The sequence below is a fragment of the Zosterops lateralis genome (assembly GCF_965231275.1).
Source record: "Zosterops lateralis genome assembly, chromosome: 14".
Classification (NCBI taxonomy): Eukaryota; Metazoa; Chordata; class Aves; order Passeriformes; family Zosteropidae; genus Zosterops; species Zosterops lateralis.
The window spans coordinates 18,259,453-18,286,720 of record NC_139774.1 but is presented as its reverse complement, the minus strand read 5'-3'; the positions used below and the strand labels follow the sequence as shown (position 1 = coordinate 18,286,720).

The window sequence follows — 27,268 nt, the reverse complement described above, 5'->3', positions numbered from 1 at the left end:
TCGCGCTGCGCCTTGGTACGGCCGGGCCCCCCCCGGCGGGCGGCGCGGGTGGCACGGCCCGCGCGGCCCCGGCAGCAGGGCGGCAATATGGCGGTGAGTGCGGGGGACAGGCCGGGGGTTCTTCTGCCTTTGGGGCTCCTTGCGGCTCCTGGCGCTTCTTTGGGCTCCTCACCGTCTCCCCAGGGTCACCCTGCGACCCCGCGGTGTCCGGGAACAGCGTTCCCTAGCGGCGTGCGCGGGGCCTTGGCCCGCCGGTGCGGCCCCTCGGTGTAAAGGTCTTGAGAGCATCTCGGTTTTTGATAGGGAAAAGTCAATTCCTCAACCTTTATGAGTGCAGAATGCCTGTGTCTGTAATGCCTGTGTCTGTAACGCGTGTGTCCTTTAGCAATCCCTGTGTGTTGTATGCTGGAAGAATAAGATCCTTTAATACTCGCCATATGTTATACGATAAAAGAATGAGGGGAAGGGCTGCTGGATGCTGATTTAATTAAAATCGCTTGGAATGCTTTACCTGGGGAACTCGGTGAACTACAATTAGCGTTGTTACCAGGCCCTTTTCCCGGCGCAGGGAGTGCTGTTCCCTCTTTGTGTACATCAAGAGGAGGATACATCACATGGCTTTATGGAGAATAAAATAAAATCGGAATTGGATGGGTGTTTTCACTTATGATTGGTATCCTGTTCTACCTGCGCAGTTCAGACCTGTCTGAGTTTATTCTCTATTGGCAGCGTGGCCCGTGTGTGTGTCTGTGCAGGGTCCTGTGCCTGGCACAGGGTGGGTAACACTTTCCTTACAGGTGTCAGAGGGGGGATCTCGGAGATCACAGAGATCACAATGATCTCAGAGATCTCAGAGATTACAGAGATCTCAGAGATCACAGAGGTTACAGAGTCATCCCCGCTGCTCTGCTGGGAGGGCTCACTGCCTGCTCTGCAGCAGGGCTTGCCCTTCTCCAAGGAGCTCAGGAGTGCTCTGTGTTAGTTTACAGTTCTGTTATTCCTTCCCCTGTTCAACCCAAGCTCTCTTCCTTTCTCTCTTGGACAGGAGCGTAAGGGAACGGCCAAAGTGGATTTCCTGAAGAAGATTGAAAGAGAGGTGCAGCAGAAGTGGGAGCGAGACCAAGTGTTTGAGGTCAATGCTGCAGACAGGAGGGACCAGAGGAGGTGGTGTTGTGCTTGTTCTTTTACTGCTTGAGATGTCTTTTCATCAAACTCTGGTGGGGGGAAGAGGTGTTTCCTTTGTAATGAGCAGTGTCATGGCTCAGCTGGAGGGACTTGCTCACACATTGCTGACGTTTCTGTAGCTGATGACATGAAGGGCTGTCATCAAGGTACGTGTGTGGCTGAGTTCCAGCAGGATGAGAGAAGCTTTTCCATCCTCTGGCAGTGTCAGTGCCCTCTGTGCTCCTGAAAGCAGGTTCTGTTTGGTGACTTGTTCTCTCTGACACGGAGGAGGTTCCTGGGTGTGAGCCCTCACCCAGCACTCAGAGATTTCACCCTGGGGGAAGGTTGTCCTGCTCTGCTCACAGAGAACAGGAGTGTTCCAAAACCCCAGGCCCTGCTCTAGGGCAGCCTCTGGTGGGGATGGAGGAAGGTCCTGGGGAGGTCCTGGCTGTGGGGACATGGCTGGGCCACCTTGGCCACTGCTCCAGAGGGGATGGAGCAGAGCCTTTCACAGGGGCACAGAGTGCTCCACGGGACTCTTGCTTTTATTTCTGCCCCAGAATAAACCCTGAGGAACTTGTTTATTCCCTGGGCATGTGCAGCATGCCTGGAATCACAGTTCTTTTGTAATTGGTGGGATCTGTGCTCTCCACAGGAGTGCAGAGCCTGCCTGGGGGAACAGCTTTAATCCTGTGGGAAGGTCTCTGACTGGAAAAGCAGTGACCTTGGCAGCATGAGGTTAATATTGGGTGTGTGGGAAAGTCAGACCAAACCAAGATAATAACTGGAGTGGTGTAACAGGTGGCAGGTTCTTAAATTGTACATTTTGCAAGCAAACAAATGACTTGGCTCTTATTCCTGGGTGTTAATGGATTGAGGGAGTGTGTGAAGGGAAGAGACAAGGTGTGAAGTAGAGTGCAAAGGTAAAGCTAGAAATTCACTGTCCTAAATGTAAATATTTTCTTAACTGCTTTGAGAGCTCAGGTTCCAGGAACATAATAAGTCTTTGGAATACCCTGCAACAAAATATCCCTGTGAAAGGAGGGATTGCTTGCAGTGTGCCCTTAAAAATCTGAACTCACACAGTGGGTGATTAAATAAATGATTTTAAGCCTTTGCTGTAATTAATTTACATAAGCAGGATTAGAATTTATTACCTTTGGGAACATGTTATGTCTATTTCAATGTTTCTGTGTGATGTCAGTCCTCTGTGGGTTTTTTCTTTCCTGTTTATTTTTTAAGATGATAAAGCCTGTTACTGTATCAGCTCTTTAAAATCAACTGGCAAAGAAAATATTTAAATGTCACTGTGGGCTGATAGTAGCTGAACATACCAGTTACCTGTTTTGCTTGTGTATTGTCTGATGGTCATTTACAAAGCTAATTATGTGTTTTAATTCTTTGACTTTCTTCTCAGCAAAGGGAAGTACTTTGTTACCTTTCCTTACCCCTACATGAATGGCCGCCTGCACCTGGGACACACATTTTCCTTATCTAAATGTGAGGTAAAAATTCTCCTTTGCTGATTCCTTTAAATACTGCTCTAGAACAAATGCTGATTTTGTAGTTCAGTTTTGAGCTGACAGGGTGCCATGTCAATTCCTTCGTAGCTTTAGTAATGACTAACTAAACTTTCCTTTTTTCTCATGTTTTCAGTAGAGATACTGTTAGCTGAAGGGAAATTCCATTCATGTAATTTTTTATTTGATGAGATGGTGCTTGCAGGTGTTTCCCTTGTTTGTTCTTTGAAATGAGATTTTTAGGAGATGCTGCTGAATGGCCCAAACCTTACAGGAGATTTGTCCCCTTTGTTTGTGTTTGCTGTGCTGTGTGGGGCAGGTTTTGGGTGCTGGTGGGGAGGATTCCACCACATCCGTCCCCTGGCACCCCGTGGGCTCTGGTGGAGGCAGCCACAGGGGCAGGCCTGGAAACAAACCCTGACTTCCCCTGGCTGCCAGAGCTCCTGCCCAGCTCTGTCACCTCTCGGGGCTCATGTTAGAGGTGTCCCAGGTGTGTCTGAGCAGTGCTGGCCCAGCCTGGGCTGTCCCTGCTCCAGCTGTTCCCTTTCCCTGTCTGCAGTTCGCAGTCGGGTACCAGCGGCTGAAGGGGAGGAGCTGCCTGTTTCCCTTCGGGCTGCACTGCACAGGGATGCCCATCAAGGTGAGAGCTCTGCAGTTGCTGGGGGTTGTTTCTGGTGGGGTTTTTGTCCCTAAGGCTGTTTGGAGCCTTGCTTGCTGTCCATCCCCAACATCACTTTAATTTATTTAAAAACTCACCAGGGTAGTGTGATTTGGAACCTGAATTTGTAATACTCACATGTTGTGCTTGAGCTATAATGTTACTTTAGAGGATAAAGTGTTGGAAAACTAAATTTTACCTGTTGTATGTTTTCCTTGGCAAGAAAATCCTTACAGTAAACCTCTTCCTGTCCTGGAAGGTGTTCTGGAAGTGGCAGGATCTCCTAGATGTTAATGCAATGTCCAAAAAAACTTATAGCATGGAAAGCAAAGTGTTATCACTCCTTGGCTGTGATTGCAGCTGGTGCCCTGGCTGACTCACTCCCAATAACTCTCTTCAGGCTTGTGCAGATAAGCTGAAGAGGGAAATGGAATTGTATGGTTGCCCACCAGAATTTCCTGATGAGGAGGAGGAAGAGGAAGAAAATTCTGGTAAAAAAGAGGAAGAAATTATCATCAAAGACAAAGCAAAAGGCAAAAAGGTAAAGTTTAAAGCAAACCTTCCTGGACTGAGAGCTGTGCTTTCAAAACTTTGGTGTACACATTGTAGTCTTATCCTCCTTTGGGCTGACAGAAACCTCAACACAAAGATTTTTGTATTTTCCAAAGTAGCTGAGTTACCTTTAAGGTAGACTTGAAAAAATGTATTAACTGCATGGTTCCAGAGATACCATGTTAATGCATGAACCTTTATTGGTAAGCTGATGCACTCACTGCCTAATGGTGTTCTGAGAAAAAACAGATCAGATCCTCAGTAATACTCTCATTTTTTTTCTATTTTTTTTAATCATTTATAAGCAGGTTGTAGGAAACAGTCTTGCTTTCTCAGAGGCAGAGGATGTGTATTCCTGCTGTTCTGGTTATTGTTTTTTAAGTTGATATCTAGCCAGTTCTGTCTAGATAGGCTCAGTAAAATCACCCAAACTATTGTCACTTACCAGGTATTTAAAAGAGATTCAGGATTTTGGGAGTATCCCAAGTCCAGGAGAAGTTTAGAGGTGCTCTGTGTGTTGTTTATGTACACTCAAGAGATCGTCCCACCAGAACTGGTTTGGGGTTCTGCTGCTCTACGGGACAGAAGGTGTGACCTTGCCTGGGTCACTGCTGGGGAGAGACAGGAGATTCTCAAGGGACACCAGCTGGGAAAAGTGACAGCAGCAAAGGGTTTTGGTACAGGGGTGCAGGGCTATCCAGCCTTCCATAGTGCAAAACCCCCGTGGGTTTGAGCAGGGCCTCGACAACAGGAATTCTGTGCCAGGTTGTTGTGGCAGAGCCTCTGCAGATGTTGTGGACATTGGCATGGAGCAGCTGGGAAGGGGAGGGTTGGGGAATGGACAGTGAATGCAGGGTATGGTAGAATGGAAACTTGGGAATACAGGGTGTAAAAAGGAAACCCTCATCAATTACCCTCACTGTTAGAGGGAGGGTGTGAGAATATTTGTATTAAGTTGTGTATCTGGAATCAGAAACCATGACACTAAGAGAGGCAGATGCTCTTGTGACAAGACTGTGGCTTTTCCTAATCCAGACTGTTCTTCCAGAGCAAGGCTGCTGCCAAGACTGGAGCTTCCAAATACCAGTGGGGCATCATGAAGTCTTTGGGTCTGTCTGATGAAGAAGTGGTCAGTTTTTCTGAAGCTGAGCACTGGCTGGATTATTTCCCTCCCCTTGCTGTCCAGGATCTGAAGAGCATGGGATTGAAGGTGACTCTGGGTGACCCTAACCTCAGTTTTACAGGCAGCCAGACCTGTGTGGTTTCTGTGTTGGTGAATGTGCTGCTTCTCCTTGAGATTTTTTAGTAGTACTGTCAGAATTCCAGGAATGTTTCTGATATTTATGGAATTAGTCATTTAACTTTTTAATGCTCTTGAGTGATAATTAAGTGCTTTCTTATATAGAGCTTGTGCCCTGTACAGTGGCCACAGCTGGAAATGAGTCCAATAAAGACATTATCACCTGTGGTTCCCATGTGAGATAACTTGTCTGTGGTCAGTATTGACAGTAGTTCTGTTTAACATCACATCATTCTTCCTAAAACTACTTGTCCTGCTGACAACAGATTTTTGAAAATGAAGAGAAATAAAGATGATGAAACAAGGCAGTGCTGAAATTCAGCTCGAATGGTTGGTTAAAACTACTACAAAAGCCCAAAATTTCTCAGTCAGTGGAGGGACCCTGAGTCTTTGACATCTCTGCTCTGAGAGAGCAGACACAGATGTGCATTTAAACACCCTTTGTGGGATATGTACTTGCATTGTCTTTTTGGAGAGAAAACTCATTTTATTTTTAAAATAATAGTTATGGTATTATGAGATTCCTTTGATTTCTTGATTGTGCTTCCTCACTGGAGCCTCTTGCCCTTTTTCAGGTGGACTGGAGGCGTTCCTTCATCACAACAGATGTCAATCCCTATTATGATTCCTTTGTGCGGTGGCAGTTCCTTACACTGAAGGAAAGAAATAAGATTAAGTTTGGCAAACGGTAAGCTTTGAGTTTTTGGGAATGTGGGTAAGCTCAGCTGTACCAAAGACAGAGCCCTGTCACACATCTCTAGAGTGTGCTTTTAACTCTCATGAAACCAGAATCTTCCATTGCTGCTGCTCTGCCTGATGCAGTGGGGTGTAGTTGTTGTGCCAGCAAAGCATGTGAGATTTGTCTTCTGGGTTTAGTTTTTCCATGGGTACCAACTCCAAGCAAAAAAGGGTCAGTTCTGAAAGCTCTTGTTGTCACTAATGGAAACAGATCCACACAAAATCTGAAAATACTGTTAAGAGGTCTTTTTTTCCCAGAGAGCTATGGGTTTTTTCTTCTCATTCTATACACTATTTTACTCACTGCTAAATGAAAATACTCCTTTTTCTAGATACACAATTTATTCTCCTAAAGATGGACAGCCTTGCATGGATCATGACAGGCAAACAGGAGAGGTAATATTTTTTACTTGACACTTTCATGCATTGCTTAAGATCTTAAATACTGAATGGAAAGGAAATTGTATCTTGGAGCAAAACGTAGTTTGGATGTGCAGAGTCACTGGCCCTCAGATGTCAGTGCATGTGAGAATTGAATTAAGTCCTTTCTTGAGGACTTAATTGAGGATTAGTCTGGAACTATGGATAGTATTTTGCATCGTAGGTGGTTTCTGTGATCCTTTGGCAATCTGTGCCAAAAGCAGCATCACTTCATTGTGTTGTTATCTGTTGAAACTAAATAAACAAGCTGTTGTTAACTTAGATGTTGCTGAGACAGTGTCTGTGAGGAGTTGTTGGCTGTAGGAGGACAGTATAACCTCTCTGCAGTTACATTTTAGTGTACAGCCTTTCATATGAATGGAAATAGGATTTACTGTGAGGAAAGCATCAGTACCTTAATAGTGTTTGGATTAGGTTCCTACCCGTTTGGAATAGGATTTATTTTCTTTCCTGCTCAAGAAGTTTCATTTATTAATTGTTGCATTGTTTGTGGGAATTGTAGGGTGTTGGGCCTCAAGAATACACGCTGATAAAAATGAAGGTGTTGGAGCCTTACCCTGCAAAATTGAGGTAGGTCTTGACTTTTTAGTGGCAGATGGGCTGTGTGTCTCCTGGCCAGAACTGACCATTGAATTAAACAGTCTGTTTTGCCTAATGCAGAATTTAATTTCACCTTGTTTTTTCCATCATTTCAAAGACCTGATCAGAGTTTTGAGCTGCTCTATTTGCTGTGTTTGTGTGAAACTCACGATGGAATTAAAAAAAAAAAAAAAAAAAAAAGGAAAGGAAATGGAAAACCCACAATGAATTAACGACCCACTTTTGTCTCTTGGCAAACGTCGCTTGAAAGTTGATGTTAGTCGACGCATTATCCAGAATGATTTTATTTTGATAACTTACTCAATACCTTTTTTCCCCCACAGTGGCTTGAGAGGGAAAAACATCTTCCTGGTGGCAGCCACGCTGAGGCCAGAGACCATGTTTGGGCAGACCAACTGCTGGCTGCGCCCGGACATGAAATACATCGGCTTCGAGACAGGCAGCGGGGACATCTTCATCTGCACCCAACGTGCGGCCCGGAACATGTCCTTCCAGGGCTTCACCAGGGACTGCGGGGTGCTCCCCGTGGTCAAGGAGCTCATGGGGGAGGTGAGCCCTGCTGGGAAACACGGGGCAGGAGGGGCTTGTGGATACGACTGCCTGGCAAGAAAAACCTGTGAGTGAAATAGAAATGAAATTCAGCTCTGAGATGTGATCATGGCAGGCAGGAAGACGGGGATGAGCTGGAGATGGGTGGAAGGACAGAAAACAAAAGGACCCAAGGGTGCAGCCCCTCTCCACCCTGCCAAGGCATCGGGGAAAAGGTGGATAAGAAAAGTCTCTTTAGAGTTTAGAATACAGGATGATGTGGTGATAGAGCAGTTCTCATGGGCTGCAGGCAAAGTCTGTAGGGTTTGTATCTCGGGCTGGTTGGTCACTGTAAATTAGAATATTCAACACTAAAGGAGATGGAATGGATTGGAACAAGGTCCTCCTCCCTCTCTGACCCCAGCACTCTTCTTATCTCTCTTACTCCTCTCAGCTCTCTCAGCTCTTTTACCTCCCTCCCCTCACCCTCTCTCTCCTTCTCTCTTTGGGGTTCCCTCCAGCCCAGGCTGGTGGCTGAAGGCAAAGCCCTTTTTTCCCACAACCCTTGCAATAAAACCCCGTGTTTCTAGAATATCTCAGCCACATTTGCTGCTGGGAGAACAACCTGGTGCACTTAGCTGGGGACAGATGCATTCCTATTCCCTCAGCATGATGTGGGAGTGGTAATAGTGTTAAGTGACACTTTTCTGCTTGCTGGGAAGAGTGAATGGAAAGGGAGGGGAAAAAGTAACAGCTAGAAGGGGTTATTTGGAAAAGGCTTTTGTTGGTACAGACATTTCCAGTGTGTGAATGAAGCTTTCTTAGCTGAGCAGTGAATGTCAGTGGTTTTGGGGTTTGCTGTCCTTAACTTGTGTGCTCTGTGCAAGGGTCATCAGTGGTCTTTATTCATCCTGGTACAAAGCACCTTCAGCTGTTGGCATCCCTTGATCTCCATTCACTACAGCTTGTCACCATCTTTCTTGATCTTGCTTTGAAGAATTAAGTAAAAAATACAGATTTTTCCTTTGTTAGTAGACAATATGTGAATTCAAGCAAATTAGTGAGGTAGAAGACAGCTGCCACATCTTGGCTGCCTCCTGTCAGTGTGTGAATATCTTGACAATATGCTTTCCTTCCTTTGTTTAATGTCACTTTTGGCACTGGCTCCCTAAGCCATTTCTGCCTTCATGCTGTTGTCCTTCAGACACTTGGAAACAAACTGTCCTTCTGTCTCCTATGCTTTCCAAATTCTACATAGTAGTAGTAGTTAAGTTTCTTGGTATTTGGTATTTGACATTTCTACCAATAAATTACCTATATCCTGTTTCAAATACCAGTACCAGACATTTTCATATGTACTTTCTCCTTGTATATAAAATGAATTTAATTTGTTTGTAATGTATCAGGAAAACTTACAGAAAATTTGAAGACTCTCAGCCAGGAGAAGAGCTTACTCTACCAGGCTGAAAGCACCTGATTTACTGTAATGCTGTTCCTTTGTCCTGCCCAGGAGATCCTCGGTGCTGCACTTTCAGCTCCCCTCACCACCTACAAGGTCATTTATGCCCTGCCCATGCTCACCATCAAGGAGGATAAAGGTAATTCTGCAGCACAGCCTGTTGGATGGGCACTGGCATTCAGCGTGTGGGGACTAATCCTTTCTTCTGTTTTATCTTTTCCTTTGCCAAGGGACTGGAGTGGTGACAAGTGTTCCCTCTGACTCTCCAGATGACTTTGCAGCCCTGAGAGACTTGAAAAAGAAGCAGGTCAGTGTGTTAACTGAATAGTTTCTGTTTTCTTTCTCTAGTGAAGAGGGTCAAAAGTGAATATCCAGTGGGTAAAATGAAACTGGCTTTGATTGGCATTTTGTCATCTCTAACTTGAAGTCAAAGCAATTAAAAATAAATGAAGTTTAAACCAACTGGGCTAGGACAGATGGGGTTTTTTCAGACTCCAGGTCTGAGTTTTGGACCAGAATCAAGTAACTTGTGCTGCATGTTAAAGTAGAGAAGAGCACCAGTGAAACAGAAGTGAACTCCTGTTGTGGAAATGACTTCCAAAAATGAGATTAAGATTCCCTGTGAATTTCAAATGAGACTGAAAGTGGTGGTTACCAACTGCAGGAGTATTTCAGCATCTGAACAGCTGTGCCTGGGTGCTGAATTTTTGTCCATTCATTTCAGGGTAGACCAATATGAGTTTTTCTCCTTTTAAAAAATGTAGACAATTATGGTAAAGATTCACCTGGAAATGAGGTGGGGATCGAGCTCAGGTGTCAGAAACGGTGAGAAGGCAGGGAAGTGGCTTTGTCTGATTTGTAATAAAACATTACGTACAAAAAAGACACTATGAATGGATAAAAACCTTTCAATCTAGAAGACTTCTATCTATTGCTTTTTTTTTTTTTCTTCCACCTTTCAAGGCTTTGAGGGTGAAGTATGGCATCAGAGATGAAATGGTCCTGCCATTTGAGCCGGTGAGTGCCCCCAGACATGTCCATCTACAGCACACAGGGTGTTCTGCTCCTTGATGAGGAACGAGCCAGGAGCTGTGCTTCCTCTTCCAGAGTTTCTGTTTAAAGCCCTTCTCAGCTGAAAAACTTAAAATGTTCATATTTTCCTCTAGTTACAACATTTGATCTGTTAAGGGTTGCAACCAAGATTTGTTATTCTATGCTATACTTCAGAAAGAAAGGAAAGTATCAAATTTTTATGGGAGTTATTGTTTTGGGAAATGGGATGCATCATTATACTGGTACCTGTTGGGTGGTAAAAACTTAGTGCCCTCATGGCCAGATTAGGAGAGTGTCTGTTCAATGCCAAAAGCTGGAGTCCCTCAGTGGCAGTGCAGTTTTCCCTCGAGGCTGAGGAATTTTCATTAGAAAAAGGAGGTTACAGGTAAAGCCCCCCAGTACTCTGCAGTGCCCTTGGTTCCTGGGACACTCGGGGTGTGTGTCTGTCACAGGATATCCCTGAGCAGCCCAGGAGCCACCCTGGGGCTGCCAGAACTTCTGGGCCACGAGTGGAATTGAGGAATCTGTTGTAATCCCTGTGTAACTTGTGTTGGATGCTGTGAATGTACAGGGTGAGCAGTGGGGGGTGCAGGAGGGGTTTGACAGCCCTTTCTCAATTCTCAGGTGCCCATCATTGAAATGCCAGGCTATGGCAACCTCTGTGCTCCATTTGTCTGTGATGAGCTCAAAATCCAGAGCCAGAATGACAGAGAGAAGCTTGCAGAGGCCAAGGAGAAAGTGTACCTGAAAGGATTCTATGAGGGGGTAAGTAATACAAGGTTTTGGTAAGCTGTTTCTTTGTGAGTTTAACTTGGAGAAAAAAAAGGCAGGTAAAAAAAAGATTAAAAAATATCTCAAGAAAAAGAGACAGTGTCCTTTTTTCCCAAAAAAGTCCTGAAGGACTTCTCATTTAAACTCTTCCTGCAGTAAGGTTCTGCAGTTGGAGGGGTGATGCAGAATTGGAGAAAGTTTCCACTCATTCATTCCTGTGTTCTCTGAGCATTATAACCTGGTTTCTGAAGGAGTGATCACCTTCTGGGGAGCTGATCTGTTTTGTTGCAAGTACAGATAGAGAAACTGATACTAAATGAGCAAGGTGTTATTGTTTGCAGGTTTTTTGTTTTGTTTTTTTTGGGCTGGTTTTTGAAAATTATTTTTTGGTGTTTGTTTTGTTTACTTTTCTTTCTCCTGTCTTTACCTCAGTAGCTCACCATGTGTATTTCTCAGCTGTTCTTTTGTAAGCAAGCTATAGTTTTTATTTCTGATTCTTTGCAATCTGTCATCTGTGTGGATGCTGACATGTGTACAAACTGTTTTTGAGTAAAGATGACTACACATAATGAAAAAAACCAACACCTGTACGCTTTATTTTTTGCATGTCAAAGATTGCAGCACCTGCTACTTCCTTGTATTGATTTGAACACCTATGGCACCTATTTCCTGCTAAATTTTGAAAAAAAAAATTATCTCCTGTGACCCATCTTTTACAGGTGATGTTGGTGGATGGATACAAAGGACAAAAAGTTCAGGATGTCAAGAAGCGCATTCAGAAGCTGATGGTGGATAAGGTGTGTGACAGTGTGCACACAGCTGCTTCTGAATTATCCATTTTGTCCTTTTCACAGGGCTGAGTCACCAGAGAAACAAACCCCTGGTGTGGTTCTGCAGCCCCCTGGGGGCTTTGGGTCAGTGCAGAGAGAGGGACCTGGTGTTGCTGGGCTGAGTGGGCTGAGCAGCTTTATTAGAGTTCTCTTGTTCCCTGCCTCATTCTGTCACCCTCTCTAGGACGTGTTCTGGTGGTCCAGTTTATTCTTTAATACAGCTGGGAGGGTACTGGAAGTGTAGGACCTGAACTGTCAAGTCTCTTCCAAGCCAGTGAAGAGGATGTGTGATGTGCAAACGCCCCATTGCTGGGCTCCTCTTTCAGAAAAAGAGAGCAGTAAACAAACAGTGATTGTGGCATCCCTCTAATGAGACTCCCTGAGGAGGGTTGGGAGTGGGGGAGGCTTCAGGCATTTAGTCATTATTCCCTTGTTGTTGTGGGATTGTTGTGTCCACATTATAATGCATCAGCACTAATGGTGTGTGCAAGTAGATTTGAAGCTCAGCATCCCATTTTCCTTTGCCTTTCCCCCTCCCTCTGTCCCCCAGACTTTCCTAGCAGATGTTTCAATCAGGGGGTGTAGTCAGTGGGGAATATTTGGTGCTTATGTCCTCCTTTTCCTCATGCATTCTGTTCAAAGTGCTGTGAGCTGGTACCTTAGAGCAGTACAGAGTCAAGCCTTGTCACATTTTACCCGAGGGGGCAGAGAGCTATGCTGTAAACGCTGTAAAACCAAATTAAAATGGATACTTTTTAGTAAGTTGTCAGGATTTTCAATACTTTGCTAAGTAGTTAACCCTCAGCTTTCATTGCCTTTTCAACTCTTAGGGTGAAGCCATGATTTATATGGAACCCGAGAAACAAGTGATGTCGAGATCTGCTGATGAGTGTGTGGTGGCCCTCTGTGACCAGTGGTAAGTGAAACAAAGCTGCGGTTATAAACTTGCTCCAGCTGTACAATTGCACACTGCTTCTCAATTGCCTTGTTACAATAAACCTCTCCTGACTGTAGGTATTTAGATTATGGTGAAGCGAGCTGGAAGAAACAGGCGTCAGAGTGCTTGCAGCACCTGGAGACGTGAGTTATGAACGTGGCTGTAAAGAGGAGTGACTCTGCTGCTGTTGGTGGGGTCTGACAGGATTGAGGGCAGTAAGAGCTTCTTTCTTACAGGTTCTGTGAAGAGACGAGGAGAAATTTCGAAGCCACCTTAGGTTGGCTACAGGAGCATGCCTGCTCCAGGACCTATGGCTTAGGTAGGCAAAACATTCCTTTCTCAGCTGGTGCTTCATAAGGATGGTGCTCCTTGGTGCATTTGGAAGGCTGAAGTGCAGTTTAACATCTCCAGTGGTGTAGGGAAGTGTAGGAACAACGTTGTTCAACTTGTGTCTTGGCCCAGCATCCCAGAGAAGGTGTGCTTTGTTGGACCTGCATGGGGCTGGTAATACCTGCACTACTGCAGGTCGTCTGTGCAGCATCTTGGTAGCTTTTTGCCTGGAAAAAATTGATTTGGAAGGGACCTCAGAAGAGGCAACTTTTACCATTTCTTTCTCTTGGAGGTTTTCTCCTCGAATTCTGGTTACCTTTCATCTTGTGTGGTCTGACATGGGACAGCTGCTAGAAGTGCACTGTAACCCACAGCAGATGTTCTTGAGCTGAGCTGTGTCAGGAAACAGCTTGAAAATCAGCAGCTGTTTGCTCTTGAGTAAAATATTCAAATGCATTATTTAATTTTTAAACCAAACACTTTTAAAAGCACAAAGCACGAGTACTAATGTACATAGGTATGTTTATGTGTTCCACTGACACTGATAAGCTGCTGCTGTGTGCCCGTGGGTCGTGCCTGTGGGTCAGGGTGGTGCTGGTGGTGCCTGACACAGTTTCCCTGTGCAGGGACCCGCTTGCCTTGGGACGAGCAGTGGCTGATAGAGTCTCTCTCTGACTCCACCATCTACATGGCCTATTACACCGTGGCTCACCTGCTGCAGGGAGGGAACCTGAGGGGACAAGGAGAATCCCCTCTGGGCATCAGGTAAGGAGAGTGAACCAGTAAGTTCTCTTGTTTAATTGGCTCTGCTTATCTCCTGAATTGCTCTGCCGAGGAGGGTGAGTCTTTGCTTTTGTGTGTAAAAAGCATCTTTATTTAACTTAACCTACAGTGAGCTGAGTTAGAACAGGTCTGCAGAGGGGCAATAAGCGAAGAGAGGAGTGTAATAGGCACTCCTATTACAGAGAGTGGAAAAATGCTTCTGAAAGCATCTCTGAAAGAACTGTGTGGAGAGTAAATCACCTTTTTCAATACTTGTTTGACTTGCCTTGAAATGGGCCTTGGCAGGCTGTTGGGTAATTGGTTTCAGTGGCTGCTGAGGTGTCTGCTCGCTGAGACTGCTGTGCACCACAATGAATTGTAGGCTCCAGTGTACAGAGGGAGCAGGATTTAGCTCTTGGTTTTTGTCATTGTCACTCTCCTGGAAGCTCAGAACCATCTTTTATCTACAACTTGTCTGTGGAAGTCTTCAGGGCAAGGGGGAGGAGGAGTGTGACCTCTTGGTTTGGAGTGGCTTTTGAAGTGTGGTGAAAGGGCTCAGAGAGATGAGATGGTACAGCTCAGTCTGGAGTTGATGAAACACTGCACATTGTGCCTTGAATCATCTGCTCTATTTCTGAGTAGTTTATGGACTAATTTCTGGAGTAATTTGCATATTGGAGTGGAAACTTTTCTTACTCGATGCTGTAACTAATTTGAAAACCATTTCCTAAGAAAAGATTCTGATTCTTACAGACAGAAATACCTCTGAGACTGGACAGGGCTGTCATTTGGGCTCAAACCTCTCTAATTACAGAGAAACGATGCACGAGCCAGTCATGTCTAGAAACAAGCTTTGAAGTGAGCATCCTGGGCCCTGAATTACAGATCTGATGTAATTAAGCATGTGCAATTAGAGTGCTCTCCTATGCAAGTAGATAACATCTAGCAGCCTTGGAAAGTGCTTTTTACTGATATTTGCTCTGTGGTGTGAGGGAAAAGGGGATTTATGGCCCATCCTTGCAGTCATTTTCAATTACAGTGAATTTGGCACCAAACACAAGCCCAGTCACAGCACAGGAATTTAAAGCACAGAACAAGAACTGCCAGAACCAAACCAGCAAACCTGTGCCTGTAGGATTTATTCTGGACTGGTAGTACAGACCATCATCTGAGGTGTTGTTTTAATGTGTACTGGAAGTATTTGGGGTCCAGAATGCTTTTCCTCTCTGCATAGCACAGGTCAAAGCCCTTTAGCAGGTGCTAACACAGAGCAAACTCTGGATTGAAAACATTTAATTGGAGTTCATGCAGTATCTGGTGCACTCTGCTGAAGTTCTGAGAGCCAGGAATAAAAGTCTCTGTAGAAACCAGAAAGATTTGTGTTAATGCAGCCCAGTGGCCACAGAGCTGTGGGTATCAGTTGTATCTCATCAGTATTTTCCTTCAAAATTGTGAATCCTACCTCTGGTAATTGGTCAGATGTGTCCTGCAGTAAATGTTAATTTTAAATGTTCATTCCATTCAAAGTGGGAAAAGGCCACAAATGTTTTCCCTTTAGGAGGCAGCCTTGGACTGTGCAGCAGTTCTGTCCTGTCCTCCTGCTCTTTGGCTTGTGGGGAGCCAGGACTGGCTCCATGGACATCCCAGTGAGGGGCTCCCAGGGTTCACTTGAGGCCACAGGGGGGGCTGAGGCTTGGGTGGTGACATCTGGAAATTAAATGATCAGGTTTGCAGGATATTCAAGATTATGCTTTTATTATTAATCACTTTTTCTCTATGGGAGTCTGTATGTTTTATTGGGAAATCTCAAAGGGCAGTTCAAGCAGGGCATGGCTTGAGCAGTTCTGGATTTGCTTCTGACAGTGGATTCAGTCACCTGAACTCAGGCAAAGGCCCTGAGCACTCTGTCCATGTCTGCTGATCACAGGGACTGTGAGAAAGGAGCAACAGGCTTGAGCTGCCTTGTGGAAGGTGCTGTGGAGTGTGAGGAGCTTTTTCTGACTCTGCAATGTGGGACTGATTCTGTGCAGGGCACATCAAATGAGCAAAGAGGTTTGGGATTACATCTTCTTCAAGACAGCTCCATTCCCTAAAACCGACATTCCAAAAGAAAAGCTGGATAAGCTGAAGGAGGAGTTTGAGTTTTGGTACCCTGTGGATCTCAGAGTTTCTGGCAAGGATCTGGTTCCAAATCACCTCTCGTACTACCTCTACAATCACGTGGCCATGTGGTCAGAGCAAAGGTAAGTTGGGATGTGATTCAGGTAAAGCTGGACAATTTTGCATTTCTGTTGCTTTGCTAATGGCCTTTGGACTGTACAACATGTGGAATTGTGTTGAAAATGTGTTTTTTCATATTGCAGCTTTGATACAGTTGTCTGTAATAGGAGTCACTGAAATGGAAGGGGGTTTTTACCATTACTTCCCCTGTGTTTTCTGCATTATCTCCTCCTATGGATTTCCCAGTGTTGAGTTGTATTCCTGCACTGGAATTTATGTGACTTTATTATTAAGTCTCCTTAATTCCTTCTCGAGGATGGTTAAAAGAGCCACATACACTCCCATGGGCTGTGCAGGGCTGCCTGAGAATCTTTGCCCGTTGTGTGATGCTTTTATGGTGAAGATATTGTTTGCATTCCCTTGAACTTTGGTTTGGGGGTTGTATAAAACTGCATATTGGAAAAGTGGGTTTCTGATGTGTAATAAAGGTGATTGTGGGTAATTTAATATCTCCTTCCTTCGTGGGTAGAGATGTGGAGCCAGCACTACTGTGTGCTCTTGGGCAGTGCCACTCACTGGCCTTTAAATTAAAAATATCTGAACAGAGGAAGGTGACATAAATAAACTGTTACTGCAGGTGCACTCCTTCCTACCTCGCATTTCAGCAATGATAATTCTTACCCTTTATACAGTAGCTCTTTTCATCTTCAGAGACAACTACTTAATATATTTAAGACAACCCTTAGGTATTTTGTTTTTTTTTGAAGATTCCACTTAAGGCGTTCATCTCAAACTGGAACATAAAATGTTTGTTCCTTTTTTAAAAAGAGAAAATGTATTTGCTTGGCTAAAAGATTTGTATGTTTTCTTCAAACAGAGACAAGTGGCCAGTAGCTGTGAGAGCCAATGGACATCTGCTCCTCAATTCTGAAAAGGTACAGTGAGGTTTTGTGTGATGTGGCTTTTGTTTTTTTCAAACAGGCATTTGCTACCCAGACTGGAAACTTCTTCTTGGGATGTAAGCAGGGGAAATAGGGACATTTCTTCATTAGTGCCCTCCAGTTTTTCATTCATTAGAGGTAAAAACCTGCCTTGCCTGTGATTCTGTGTAGCACTTTCACCTAAGTCAACTCCTGTGTAGTCTCACCAATTTAGTGAAGAGGTCAGTGCATTTCTATTAAGTTTTAGGGTAATATAGAATATTTATTTATTTAACTAAAGTTTAGCTTTTTAGAGCATTGGAGTAGGGACAGTGAGAGGAAAAGGTTTGTGCCAATAGCTTGTGCCAATATGTGCAAATTCTGACACTGAATTGAATTAGAAGTGCCTGAACCCAGGAATTAGGCTTTGGAGACTCTGATATGAATCAAAAAAACCCCCAAAAAATCCCTAGTGGAGTCCTTGAAAAATCAATGCAGGGTCTTTTTAAACTGTTGTTTTTAAAACAGGGTTGTTTTAACAACAGGGTTGTTAGTTTTTAAACTGCCAGTTTTAAAGTAGTATTTAAGTTTAATTTAGGGAATTTCTGGGATTATATTTTGTTACTGAGTGCATGCAGAGTTGAGTCTGCTTTTGCTGTGAGAGCTCACTCGGATTTACCAAAGTGCTTTTTGCTGTGATTCATGAGAAAATTGTTTGCCCAAACCCTTGCTGGGTCTGTCTTGCTTATCCACCAACACAGGGGATGTGTGAGAAAACAAACACTCTTATCTTTCTTTCAGATGTCTAAATCAACAGGCAACTTCCTCACCCTCACTCAAGCTGTTGACAAGTTTTCTGCAGATGGTGAGTGCATTCTGACCTGCATCTGATTGTCAATTATGCCAAAACGACTGAAATGAGTGTTCTGCTCTCAGATGAGTTTATTGGAGAATTGAATGGCAATAAATCTGCCACTTCCCACCTGTTCTTGTTGAAAAGCTGAACTCCCCTTGGAAGGCTGGGATGTGTGTTAGCACAGCTGGTTCAGCCAGGAGCTGCTCCTGGGGCTGAGCCCTGCAGGGATATCAGCCTGCTTGATCTTTCTGCATTCCCTGCAGAGACCAGAGCACAGGACACACTGCTGGTGTGCAGGGGCTGTGTTCAGGTTTGTGCCCTGTGTATCCACGTGTGCCACACTCCTTCCATGCCCCCGTGTTTGGGGCAGTGACTGTGCTGGTTCTGGTGTCTGTCTGTCCCTTCCCAAGGAGGGCAGTGCTCCTCTCCCAGGGGAAGGGCAGGGCAGTGCTCCTCTCCCAGGGGAAGGGCCTCCCTTGAGGCATCCCTGCCTGGCCAGGCAGTTTGTGGCCTGGCTTTGCCTTTGTTACCTGCAGCTGGGGTGAGCTGTCCTGGCTGCAGGAGGCACAGGGCTGCCTTGGCCAGCTGGTGGCACCTGGCAGCTGGTCCCTTTCCTCCAGGAATGCGCCTGGCCTTGGCTGATGCTGGGGACACTGTTGAAGATGCCAACTTTGTGGAGGCCATGGCAGATGCTGGTATTCTTCGTCTCTACACGTGGGTGGAGTGGGTGAAGGAGATGATTGCAAACAGAGACAGCCTGAGGAATGGCCCAGCCAGCACCTTCAATGACAGAGTCTTTGCCAGGTAGGTTAATAATACAGTTTGGGACAGATTTTTCCTTGCAAGGAGGAATCCTGTAGTTATTTTTTTTTAATAGAAATTAATGAATTTCTATTTCATTCCAGAGTAGGTTATGGGGTTTGGCTGCATTGGTGACAGTTTTACAGTGTTGCCATTACGTGGGGCAGAGTTTGTGGTGTTGATGCTGTCCCTTCCCTCCCCAGTGAGATGAATGCAGGTATAATGAAGACAGAGCAGAATTATGAGAAGATGATGTTTAAGGAAGCTCTGAAAACTGGCTTCTTTGAGTTTCAGGTAGGAGGTGTAAGAAAGTGACACCCAGTATTTGTTACTTTGTGGATTTCTTTTGATCCCTCTGTCTCTGATCCTTAATTATACAGCAGAATTGGAATCAGAATTGTGTCAAGAAATAAAAGTACTTCAAAGGAATAAATGTGGAATCATAGAGGTCTGCTTGTGTCAATTTACAAAGGTCCAGGGGAAAGCAAATTCAATTCTGCAAATAGTCCTGATAGCTAATATGAGCAAGAAGCTGCTTTAAAAAAGACAATAAAAAGAGTATTGCCTGTCTTTATATCTTCTGTGATAATGGACTCTTCGTCAGAAATCCAGATAATTCATCAACAAAATTGTTTGGAAGCATAGTGCTTTTTGATATCCTCCATAAACCATGTCTCCAGAGTGTCTGCAGAGCCATGCTGCTCCATTTAATGAATTACACATACTCCTTCATGTGGCTGCTTTGAGATTCTCAGGACTAGGGTTAAATAGGCTGAATTATGTGTAATGGTAGATCATATTCATTGCCTTTTTCTTAGTCCTTATTAGTATCTGTATGTAAGTTATTTGGGATGACAGCACCTGATACACAGCTGTGAATGCTTTTGTCTTTCATGTCTGTGCCAATAAACAGTTTTTTAAAGTACCACATAAATGCAAAAATCCAGTGGCCAGCTGGCAGATTCACACGTGGGTACTTGAGGAAAATACAATTCTTAGAAGTCAATAATGGACTGTGACAAGCTGCTCACGTTCTGGAGGCGTGTTGGAGCCCAGAGGGGTGTGTGTGTGTGACTCTGGGTGTTTCTCCTGGCAGCAGAGGCTGATGGTGTGTTTGTTGTTGTTGCAGGCAGCAAAGGACAAGTACCGGGAGCTGGCCATCGAGGGCATGCACAGGGAGCTGGTGTTCCAGTTCATCGAGGTGCAGACCCTGCTGCTGGCTCCCATCTGCCCCCACCTGTGCGAGCACATCTGGTCCCTGCTGGGGAAGGTACTGACCCTTCAGTTCTGTCATTGTTTCACACCTGGCTCTCATGGTTTTCAGTAATGACCATGTCAGGCTTATTCAGATATTATTCATGTGCAAGTAGAAAAAAATGTGTCTGAGTCCAAGGAGTCATATTGGCTTATAGTCATACTGGCTAAAGGACAAGTACAGGGAGCTGGCCTCTTGCTGTGATGATTGATATGTGCAGCATTAATACCAGTCACTATTGTCTGCTCACAAAGAGGTGATCTGAAATTAAGTGAAACAATGCAATAGTCGTACACTTCTGTATAAAACTTAGTTTTGATATTTTTTAAGCCCTCTGCTTGGCCTTCTGTGGCCATGTGGTAGTTGTGATTGTATTTATAGTCATAACACACTTGCAAAGAAGTGTTTGTTGGCTGTGTGCCCATTCCTTTAGGGCACTGTGGGTGGGCGCTCACTGGGGTCCAGACTGGCTAAACTGTTTTCCAAGCTATAATGGCTGGAAGCCCACCAGCTGACACGTGTTGAGCTCAGTGCACTCCTGTCTTGCTGTGCCCCAAGGGTGACTCCATCATGAGGGCCTCGTGGCCAGCAGCAGGGCCCGTGGACGAGGTGCTGATCCGCTCCTCCCAGTACCTGATGGAGGCGGCTCACGACCTGCGCCTGCGCCTCAAGAGCTACATGGCCCCTGCCAAGGGAAAGGTGAGCTCCTCTCTTTGTCTGCTTGTGTGGTGGTTCTGTGCTGCCTGCAGACTCCTTCCTGATGGTTTTTATTTCCTCAGAAAAGTAGCAAGGAGCCCTCCCAGAAGCCTTCTCACTGCACCATCTACGTGGCCAAGAGCTACCCGCCCTGGCAGCACACCACGCTCTCCGTCCTGCGCAAGCACTTCCAGGTGCTCACCCCTCCTCTGCCCTCCAGCTGCTTGCCTGCTCTTTGGGGGGCTCATTTTCCATCTGTAGAAAGTTTATAAGCTAAAACTTATTTATTTCAATAGATTTTCTTTATGCTTTTACAAGTGTCCGGTGAGTTTTGATGCTGAGTGAAAGTGTCCCGAGGACTGCCATTGATTTGACAGTTGCATTTCATTGGTTTTGACAATCTGAGTAAAAACATGCCTGTGCTCTGTTGTTCTTTCCATTTGTAAGTGCTTAGCTTTTAAGTGTTCTTCTTTACAAGTATATTTTTGAGGAAACATGGTTGACTGATGGACTACTGCTGCCTTACTCTGCAAGTGGCCTTAGAAGCTTTTTTCTAGTCCTTGAGTAAGTGTCTGTCACTCAGCAGGGTCACAAATAGCTTGAAATGGAATGTCAGTCATAAGAAGAAATATATTAAAAAAGCAGAAGGATCTATACTTCTGACATGGGGAAACTGCTGAGAGTGGCTTTTGGGGTCCTGGGGAACCATCCTCAGCTTGAAACACACCAGGGTTTAGCTGACACATTTGGGAGTCCTGACTGTTCCAGCTTGTGGCAATGAGATAAACCAATATTCCTGATGTAGAATTTGTTCTTGGGGGCATTCACCTTTGGGCATTGTATGAGCTTTTTTTTTTTGTGTTAGTGTTAAGTGCTGTTTGGGTTTCAAAAGGATGAGAAAACTATCTATGGAATCAATGATGCTGCCAAAGCTTGCTGGTGTTCATGGGGAAGCAGGAAAGGTATATGATATTGAAGGGCAAGTTTTTTCATGATAACTGTTCTCTTTAATGCTTGTTCGTCCCTGTTCAGGCCAATGGAGGTCAGCTGCCAGATAATAAAATCATTGCCAGTGAGCTGAACACCTTGCCGGAGCTGAAGAAGTACATGAAGAAGGTGATGCCCTTTGTTGCCATGGTTAAGGTAAGTAGCTGAGGGACAGTTCTGGCACAGGAAAGGCTGTTGTGAGTGCAGTGTCTCCCCCTTGCCCTTTGCTTCTTTGGCATCTTCATGGGTTTGTTTATAAACACCCTTTACATCTGTAGAAGAACTACATAATAAAAATGTCTCTGTGTGAATTAGCCCAGGTGAGCTCTGGGCCTGGCTGAGCCTTGGTGCTTTCTGTGTTTTGTGGGTGATATAATCTGTATCAAACATACCTGGACCCCCTGTATCTGACCTGTATCCTCTTTGACTTCTCCAGTTTTTCATGCTGAAATGAGTCAAGTGTTGCTTTGGAGACACAAAAACTGGAAGCTAAGAATATGGCCAGAGTTGACTGATTGCAGTGTGTTTAAGGGAGGAAACAATAGGCTGTTCTGAGCCTTTAATGGAATTATGAATTTCGTGTTTATTACTTTATGTTTATCACTTAATATTCTGATAGGCCATTATTGTCCCCGAGTCATGTGAGCCTGTGAAAATCTTGGCTTCCTTTAATTTAAAGAAATTTCCTTGTGCTTGCTGTTGCAGATGAAAATTCAATACAGCAATTAGGGAGAGCCAAGAACAAAGGATTAACAATTTTTTTTCAAAAAATGGGTGGGAGGTTTGCAGTGTACGATTTAAAACCTTTTTGATGACTTTTCATGTTCTGTAGAAGTTGAGAGGGATTAGTAATGGAAAAAATCTTAATGAGTGTTAAAAAAAAAATTACTTTTTCTCCTTAAAAGGAAATTAGCTTTTCTCCTTTAGCTTGATTTTCGAAATGCATGTAATGATGTCTTCTATTTGTAAACTTTGTCACGTTTTCTAAGTGGAGCTGTTCTTTGCTGTGTCTGTGGGGTTGTTCTGATTGTTCCTTTCCATGGGAGCTTGGAAGCTTTCAGAGGAGCAGAGAGCACAGAGCAGTTCTGCAGCTTCTGTCTAAGTTTGTGAGAACAGTAGGGACGTGTTAGATCCACTGGTCCAGCTGGGAAAGGTCAGACAAGCTCTTGGTCCTAAGAGTTAGGGCTGAAACATGAAAATGTCTTTATTCTGGCAGCAGTGAGTGATCCTGGGGCATGCAGGGAAGGGAGCTCAGTCTTGCCTCAAATCCATCTTTTTGCTTCCAAAGAGCAGCAACCTGTTTCCCACAGAGACACAGAAACATCTGAGCTCGGGCTCCCCTGAGCAGTGGCTTTCTCTGAAACCAATTATTCATCAATTCCAGGGTACAAGGAGCATTTCTGCTTGTGCTTCCTACTCATCAGAGCAGGTCTGAAATGCAGGAGCACCTCTGTGATTTACAAAGGGAAGCAGTTCCACGTTAAAAGGGAATCTTTCACATTAAACTGATGAGGAAACCAGGAAACCACAACCATGCTGAGGCTGACAAAGCAGAGCTTCAAAGGAGACAGCTGGCTCAGCATGTGAGAGCCAGGCAGGGACAGATTAAACTCCAAAGAGGAAGTTCTGTTTCAGTTTAAAAAAAAAAAAAAAAAAAAAAAAAGAATCGTGTGGTTTTTATACTGCCTTTAATACTGTGTCTCTTGTGACTGTTGCTGCTGGCTTTCTGGACTAATTAAGTTACTTTTATGTTAACGTACAAAGTGGTTGTTATTTCCCTGCAGAGAACTCGCTGTGAGCACGTCCAGGTGTTGTGGGCTTGTCCTTTATTTTAAACTGGGTCATAAGCCTGAGTTTCCTGCTGTGAAATACCACTGAAATGCTGACTGATTTTGTGAATTCTCAACCTGCACATTAAGTAGGGATTTAAATAACTGCGAATGTCAAACACCTTTTCAATTCTATATTAAAAACGTGTTCTAATTGCTCTTACTCCTCCCATCAGTGTCACCAGCTCCCTGTAGAAGAAATCCTGTTACAAGAAAATTATTGCTCCAATGTTAATGTTGTGCCAGCAGAGAGCTCTCGGATTTACAAGCCTGTTCTTTTCATGACTAATGTGGATAGTTTGCCATTTTGAAGCATCATTTTACTTGCAGCCTTTAGAGGGTTTTAATACTTTTTCCAACCACCCCCCCACAGGAAAACTTGGAGAAAAATGGTTCTCGTGTGCTTGATCTTGAACTGGAGTTTGATGAGCGTGCAGTGCTCATGGAGAACATTGTCTACCTGACAAATTCCCTGGAGGTTGGTACAGACTTGGCATTTTTGGGATAGCAGCAGCCTTCCCTAGGGCTCTGAGCCTCTTTATATTAACTTTGGGGTGTGCACTGTTCAAGTAACAGTTTTTAATCAACTTTCCATTTGTCAGATACGTGCATCCAGATCTGTTCAGTGTTGGCATGAGCTACAGGGGTGGGTGTGCACTAAAACATGGTCCCAGAAAACAGGGCTGGTTTTCACCTCAGTGCTGGATGTAGCTGTGGCAGTGACATCCCCTGGCACTTCTGGGGAGACATTTTTCCCTGAGCCAGTCTGTATCTCACGTGTATTTTTCTCTGAGCCAGTCTATCTCACATTTCCAGCTGAAGAAATGAGAAGGAGCTGCTTCAAGGCGTTAGCAAGACCAGTCAGTGCTTGGGCAGCTCCACTGGCACTTGGCTGCAGCAGGTTGTCTGCCCTCTGCCAGGAGCTCCTCTCACTCTGCTGTGGCAGAGCCACCCAGTCTGGTGGCTGAAGCAGTTGTGCTGCTTCATATGATGAGCAGAATTTAGTTTAATTGGCAACGTGGTAATGAGGGGACAGCTCAGGCATGTGGTGTTAAAAAGCACAAAACAAACAAAACTAGACAACCCCAACACCAAAAGTCAAAATTGAATGCAATTGTTTTTTTAAGAATTAGAAACTATATATATTGCAGAGCTGGATGTAACGTGGACAATATGAAACAAGTGTGACTTCACTGGGCTTGTCCCATGTCAGGGCAAAGCTGAGAGTGAGCAGCAGCTTTTACTGTAAATTATCTGTAAATCTTCAAAGGCCCCTGACGTGGGGGAGGGAGCAGGGACAGGGACACACAGCTGGGAACAGCCAGAGGGGCTGGGGGTCCCTGGGGTCCCTGTCCTCAGACTGACACTGGGGCCTTGGGCACTTCTCACAGGGATTGGGTGACCCTCAGAGGTCCCTTCCAAACAACATTTTGTGGGTTCAGGTGTGCTTTTGTTGCTTTATGTCAGTGCAGGTTTGCTTTCCCCTTTCCTACATGAACAGCTGTTTTATGGGGCTGTAACCTCTGCTGTTCCTCTAAAGCCATTAAACTCCTGCTCGTTCCCTCCTCCCCCATTTTTTTTCTTTTACAGTTGGATCACATTGAGGTGAAGTTTGCTTCTGAAGCAGAAGATAAAATCAAAGAAGACTGCTGTCCTGGAAAACCATTTTCTGTATTCAGAACTGAGGTAAAATCAAAAATTCAGATATTGGAAGTCTGAAAACTTAATTTAAAAACTTCACTTGAAACTTTACTTTTGTCTGGGTTTTTTTTAAATTTAAAAACTTTGCCATTTAAAAAATTTGATCAGACATGAATGCTTATCATGTATGAATATTTCTAACCCTAAAAGTAAAAATACCATTGATTTCCCTAAATATGTCTTAAATCTGTGTTACACTTTGGGCTTATCATGTATGAATATTTCTAACCCTAAAAGTAAAAATATAATTCGTTTCCCTAAATATTCTTAAACCCTTGTTACACTTTGGGCTGCATTTTAGAGCTGGGGCAGTGCTGGTATCCAGCATGGCCAGGCAGGTTCTAAAGGGATTTTGTCTCTCTGGAAGATTTATTAATAGCAGATGTTTATTTGGTTTAGTTTCATGTTTCTCCTGGGGGATCCCATGCACAGGGTCTCCTTTAAGGTGTGTGTTGTTCTGGCAGCCCGGGGTGTCCGTGTTCCTGGTGAACCCTCAGCCCTCCAACGGCCACTTCTCCACGAAAATGGACATCAGGCAGGGGGACAACAGGGAGACCATCATCAGGCGCCTGATGAAGCTGGACAGAGGCATCAAAGGTAGCAGCAGTGCAGGGGTACAGCTGTGCCACCTGCTGAGGGGACACACAGGGCTGGGACAGACCTGGGACATGACCCGTGTGTGCAGGGACGTGCCAGCTCCTGGCGGTGGAGGTTTGGGAATGGCTGCAGACACTGAGATGGAGCAGGGACGCCCTCCCTGTGTTCCCAGAAGGTGTCAGTGTGCTGTTGGGCACGGGGCTGGCAGGCTGCACTTGCAGGGAGGCTTAGCTGGAGGGTCCCAGGCTCCTTGCTCTGCTCAGCAGTCTGATTACTCTGCCTTTTGATAGGGAGTTGAATTGAAATCAGCTCTCACCTTCCTCTTCCTCCCATCTCTGCAGTTCATTCCTCAGAAAATGAGGAGTAACTGTTCAGTTCCTCAGACCAGTCCTCTGAGCCAGATAAAGCAAATTCAGTGCTCGGAATGTGAAGTCAGGAGCTGGTGTTTCTGTGTGGTTTGTCCCCATTTCTGTTGTTAATTCACTGTGTAACCACTGGAGGACATTGTTCTGTTGGTGTAAAGCTGAACAGGACAGTTACTGCCGTGAGAATCTCTCTCCTTGGAGCAGGTGTGGAGGTTCCAGGGGCTCAGCCTGGCTGTGCTGGGCTCTGTGGTGCTGTGGCCTGTGTGCAGCTGCCCTGGCTGAGCAGTTCTCTCTCTGTGCAGATCTCTCCAAGGTGAAGCTGATGAGGTTTGATGACCCCGTGCTCGGGCCCCGCCGCGTTCCTGTCCTTGGCAAGGAGGAAGCAGGGAAAACTCCCATCCTGGAACAAGCCATCTTCCACATCGACCTGGCCCAGAGGCACGTCTGTGTCACTGAGAACGGCCTGACAAGGGACATTGGGGACACCATTGTCTACCTGGTTCATTGAACTGGCAGTGAGGAGGTTCATGTTTTGAAGCATCTGTATTAAACAAAGACAAGAATTTGTTCTGTAAAAAAAAAAAAGCCCACCCAAACCAACCTGAGTTCACATGTGAGTTGCTCTTTTAAACAGGGTTTTAATAAAAATATTTTCCTCTGGTGTTTTGGCTTCTCTTGAAAAGAAACGGTGACCCTGGAGCCCCTTCCTTTCCAGCTGTGGGTGGGGTTTTCAGAATCAAATTTGGATGTCACACTTAGAATTCCTCTCCTTTCTCCAGTGCCCTGTGCTGCTTCTCAGCTGCATTCAGCTCCCTCCAGACCTGGTTCAGCCAAAGGCTTTAACTGAAGAGCCTGGGGCTGCCTGCTGGGGGACAGGGGGGCCCTGGCAGGTGGGAACTGTGTGACACAAGGCAAGGAGTGTGATGGTGCCACCTGTGCTGGCTCCACGTCCTCCCGACACATTGGATGTCTAAAGTCTCATCATGGTTTATTCTCTCCTGGTGCTGCCCCAGGATTGGCCTTTCCATTCCATTTCATACCTGCAATCAGGTAACCCTCTGGCCCAGGTAACCCCCCTCCCCTTGCCACCTGTTCCCAACAGGCAAAACCTGAAATGAGAAAGTGAAAATAAACATTCTTGGGCTTTTTCATGCAAAAAGTTTTAATGGTGCCACAGCAGCTGCCGTGGGCTGGTGTCTCACACGGTGGGTGCCAAAGCTTTCCTGAGCCCCGTGTTTCCCCAGTGCAGGAGGGGCTGTAATCCATTTGGCCCCAATTAATTTAATTATCTACAGGCTACAGAGCTAAGCATTAGTGCTATAAACTTAGATGAATAAACTTACCAAAACTTAAAATGTCTTTAAACCATTGCTTTTTTTTTTTTTTTTTTTTTTTTTT

The 27,268-nt window shown here is 45.0% G+C and overlaps 1 protein-coding gene across 1 annotated transcript; it reads left to right on the top strand.

The window, feature by feature from the left end:
- The first annotated feature begins 54 nt into the window (after window positions 1-54).
- Window positions 55-27,268, top strand: LARS1 (leucyl-tRNA synthetase 1). Its single transcript, XM_083871650.1, has 32 exons — window positions 55-93; window positions 1,046-1,164; window positions 2,582-2,669; window positions 3,244-3,324; window positions 3,743-3,883; window positions 4,943-5,104; window positions 5,770-5,882; window positions 6,265-6,328; window positions 6,876-6,943; window positions 7,297-7,522; window positions 9,012-9,099; window positions 9,191-9,267; window positions 9,924-9,977; window positions 10,638-10,778; window positions 11,504-11,581; window positions 12,445-12,530; window positions 12,629-12,694; window positions 12,788-12,870; window positions 13,508-13,646; window positions 15,674-15,886; window positions 16,741-16,798; window positions 17,585-17,648; window positions 18,260-18,443; window positions 18,644-18,734; window positions 19,570-19,710; window positions 20,254-20,394; window positions 20,475-20,585; window positions 21,424-21,534; window positions 23,581-23,685; window positions 24,798-24,893; window positions 25,373-25,505; window positions 26,173-27,268. The coding sequence occupies exons 1-32, from the start codon at window positions 88-90 to the stop codon at window positions 26,376-26,378; spliced, it is 3,534 nt and encodes a 1,177-aa protein (XP_083727776.1). The 5' UTR covers window positions 55-87; the 3' UTR covers window positions 26,379-27,268.

Bases quoted from the DNA above. Each gene is read 5' to 3' on its own strand.
- LARS1 (XM_083871650.1), top strand. The intron at 16,799-17,584 runs GTACAGTGAGGT...TCTTTCTTTCAG, and splicing joins TGCTCCTCAATTCTGAAAAG to ATGTCTAAATCAACAGGCAA. The intron at 19,711-20,253 runs GTACTGACCCTT...CTGTGCCCCAAG, and splicing joins TCTGGTCCCTGCTGGGGAAG to GGTGACTCCATCATGAGGGC.